Source organism: Haplochromis burtoni, unplaced genomic scaffold (assembly GCF_018398535.1).
Source record: "Haplochromis burtoni strain Fernald_Lab_line unplaced genomic scaffold, NCSU_Asbu1 Contig_116, whole genome shotgun sequence".
In the NCBI taxonomy this organism is placed as follows: domain Eukaryota; kingdom Metazoa; phylum Chordata; class Actinopteri; order Cichliformes; family Cichlidae; genus Haplochromis; species Haplochromis burtoni.
In genome coordinates, this window is record NW_024582477.1 from 803,575 (window position 1) to 806,967 (window position 3,393).

Genomic DNA, 3,393 nt, shown 5'->3' on the forward strand with positions numbered 1-3,393 from the left:
GTGCGTGCGTGCGTGCGTGCGTGCGTGTGTGTGTGTGTGCAATAAAAATATTGTTACATTAATAACAAGTCAAGATAATCCAAGCATATTTCCAATAGGAAAATTGTCCATTAGATGCGTAACTGTGCACTTGCTGTGGACCTTTTAGAATTTAATTATCCTGTAGCAATAATTATGTTATGCTCCTTCATAGACATGACTTGTCTTAATTGGTTTGGATTATAAAATACCATCGTATCACCAGGGTTGGCTAAAGTCTGGAAAAACCATCCCTAAAACTGCTTGTTATTAACGCACTCTGTTTCTACTTTCCATTGTTATTTTGCATCTATTAAACTAATGGGAAGAGCTTCAAATACTCAATATAAAAAAACACTCGCGCTAATGACAGCATCAGCGGTGACGTTCACGCGAAGAAAGGCAAAGATAGCGCTGCTCTGACGCGCTTTTCTGCAGCGCGTCTGGCGCACACATATAAACCGCCGCGCGCACCAAGCGCTCAGAAGAGAAAAAGAGACGCCACAGGACAGCGCGCAGATCTCGCTCTAACCCTTGGGGAAAGTAAGTATGTAAATATTAGGTTGACATGATATTATTTCAGCTTTTTAAAGTCTCTCCGTAGCAGTTCTAATGCGTATCTACTGGGTATGCCATGAAAGTCCTGGTTTCTGGAATACAAACCTTGTTTGCAGTAAAAAAAAAAAAAATGCTTTGTTTGTTTTCAGAAAGAAATTTATCCAGAATAAATGACAAATCCAAGAAATTTACAGCACAGCATAACAGGTGTCCACTGATGTTAATTAACTGTTCTGTACTTCACTCTGCCAGATGCATCCTAACTTGGTAAGCTGGCTGGGGACTCTGGGGTTCCTGTTGTGGGCGCTGGTCTGCTTGGGCGCCTTGACGGAGGCATACCCGGTGAAACCAGAGAACCCCGGGGAGGACGCCCCCGCGGAGGAGCTGGCCAAGTACTACTCAGCCCTGAGACATTACATCAACCTCATTACAAGACAGAGGTGGGCGGACTAATTAAACCTCCCAATAGAATAGAATTGAACATAACAGAGTACTTATTGTTTACTCGTTATTTCTTTCCTCTTCAAATGCTGCCCCCACTGTTCTTTTATTTTTTATATAATAATTTTTAATAAATCTATTTTAGTGGGACTATTTCATTTTATCTCAAAACGTTGTTATACCCTGGGCTGAAATGCCATAAGTTACACGGGTAAAGCCAATAACACGTCTTTTTTTTCTCTTCTATTTCTCTGGTATCTTCCAACTGGTCAAACTGATCAGTAAGGAAATTGACTTTTTTTGACAGTGCTTGTCATGTCATTCAAAGCCAGGAGGCTATAAGCTGGCAGTCCGGTGGAATTTTACTTGTTGGAGTTATCTGAACCTTGCAGGTCTTGTAGATTATTCGTTCTCTCTTGTGACAGAGCAGATATCGCCTGCTGCCCATTTACCACTGATTTTTTTTTAAGAAAGGAAGGAAGAAAGAAAGAAAAAGAAAAGAAAGTCCAGACTGTCACCGTGCAGTGGCAAGTCACCCGCTGTTCTTGGCTTTCAGCTGTCAGTGGGCTGGATACCTCTGCAGGCGTTAAGCCACCCAGAGGGACAAATGCGCCGTCACGGCTTATCTTTTCAGGCAAATGTGACCACCTGCGATGGAACTCCTATCTGAGCCTGCTGGGTCTGATTCTGCACAGATTTCTCTCAGCTCATGACTGGACATATGACTCAAGGACACAGCGAGATATGACTTAGAGTTGTTCGCTCGTAATTGGACAAAGAAATTTATATTTATTGTTATTCATTTTTAAGTTCGCCCTTTTTAATTCCTTCTTTCCATCTCGCTCTGCTCCAGGTATGGGAAGAGATCCAGTCCTGAGATTCTGGACACACTGGTCTCAGAGCTGCTGCTGAAGGAAAGCACAGACACGCTTCCACAGTCAAGGTATGCGTTTAAAGGCGCAACTTTTCTGTCGTTGTATTTGTATCTCGATCTTTACACTTCTCTGTCTCTCTCTTTCTCCGTGTCTCCAGATATGACCCATCACTGTGGTGATGCTGCCATCCCTCTCGTCTCGCTCACTGCTGTCCCGCCAGCGCTGACATTCTGACCTCTACACGTCCGTCACTTACGTCCTACACCAAACGAACACCACGCCTCTGCCCTCCTTTCGCCTCCATGAGCCGCAACGTATATATCCAACCCCTCTTCCTTACGCATCAGCCACACCCAACACTGCTTGACGTCTGTGCCATAAAACTGTAAATACTTTATTCTGAGTCGTCATCTGTGCAACATGATCGTAAAGTGGAGGAGGGGGGTCTGCTGATTGTATTGTATATTTGTGCTATTAAAGATTCACTGTTTGAACAAAGGCATCCCCTGGTATCTGTTTGACGAGTGACACGATGACAGTGTTGTATATTATTTGCAAAAAGTAATCAGAGGGCTTTAATGAGGGCTTTAAGGGAGGTCTTGTTTTCAAAGCTGATCATCAGAAACTGTTTGTCACCCATGAAGAGATCGGGTTCGGACTTGCTGTGCCACACCTTGTCTCCCAGTTACTGTAGCAGCTGGTGAAGCTCTATGAGACAGGGTAATTGGGCAGGGAAGCGAGTTAAACCGAGTTAAGCACGCACAGTCCAGTTGAATTCAAAATTGAATGGCTAATGGCGCGCTCTTGTGGCCGCACATATAAGTACATCATCTCAAACTACATAGTGGAGGTGGTGGTGTTGTGTTGTGTGTGTGTGTGTGGGGGGGTAATTTCCAGGAGCATTATTGCAATTATCCGAGCGGTTAGGTGCCACAGCCTGACACCCAATCAGATCTGAGAGTACAAATTAAGTCGTGAAGAGGCACTGCAGATACGCAATCTTCTGAAATACACCGAAGGAGGGGAGGGAGAACTGTTCAAACAGGACCAGCGAGTGAGTTCAGTTCAGAGTGGTTGCTCAACATTTCAAAACTAGTTTTTCACCAGTTAGCAGCAGGCCTCAGAGTGAAGACGTTAAATCTACGCCCTGCTTTCTCTCACTCGTATTTTCCGCGCAAAGACAAAATGAAGAATAAATGCGGTGCACACCTGTAGGGCGCAAAGCAGCTGTGCTTTCCTTTAAAAAATAGCGAAATGAAGGTCAACAGGACGGCACCGGCCATCTCTAGTTATTTTCTACTACATAACGCACATTACGTTAGAAATGCGATGCCCGCACAGTCTGAGCTGGACTTGCCTCACGTAATATCCATACGTGAATGGATGAGCGCATCACAATGTGACGAAAAGAAAATACTATCTACATTGTTTCCACTTCAGCGAGGGCCGGGCCGCAGCTTTCATTGGTCTGTGTGTCCTGACGTCAGGGAGGAGGCCGGGC

General features: G+C 44.6%; 1 protein-coding gene across 1 annotated transcript; it reads left to right on the forward strand.

The window, feature by feature from the left end:
- The first annotated feature begins 426 nt into the window (after window positions 1–426).
- npy (neuropeptide Y) lies at window positions 427–2,401 on the forward strand. Its single transcript, XM_005928592.2, has 4 exons — window positions 427–561; window positions 829–1,016; window positions 1,871–1,960; window positions 2,050–2,401. The coding sequence occupies exons 2-4, from the start codon at window positions 829–831 to the stop codon at window positions 2,069–2,071; spliced, it is 300 nt and encodes a 99-aa protein (XP_005928654.1). The 5' UTR covers window positions 427–561; the 3' UTR covers window positions 2,072–2,401.
- Window positions 2,402–3,393: the final 992 nt, after the last annotated feature.

Bases quoted from the DNA above. Each gene is read 5' to 3' on its own strand.
- npy (XM_005928592.2), top strand. From the start codon at position 829: ATGCATCCTAACTTGGTAAGCTGGCTGGGGACTCTGGGGTTCCTGTTG. The intron at 1,017-1,870 runs GTGGGCGGACTA...GCTCTGCTCCAG, and splicing joins AACCTCATTACAAGACAGAG to GTATGGGAAGAGATCCAGTC. The intron at 1,961-2,049 runs GTATGCGTTTAA...CCGTGTCTCCAG, and splicing joins GACACGCTTCCACAGTCAAG to ATATGACCCATCACTGTGGT.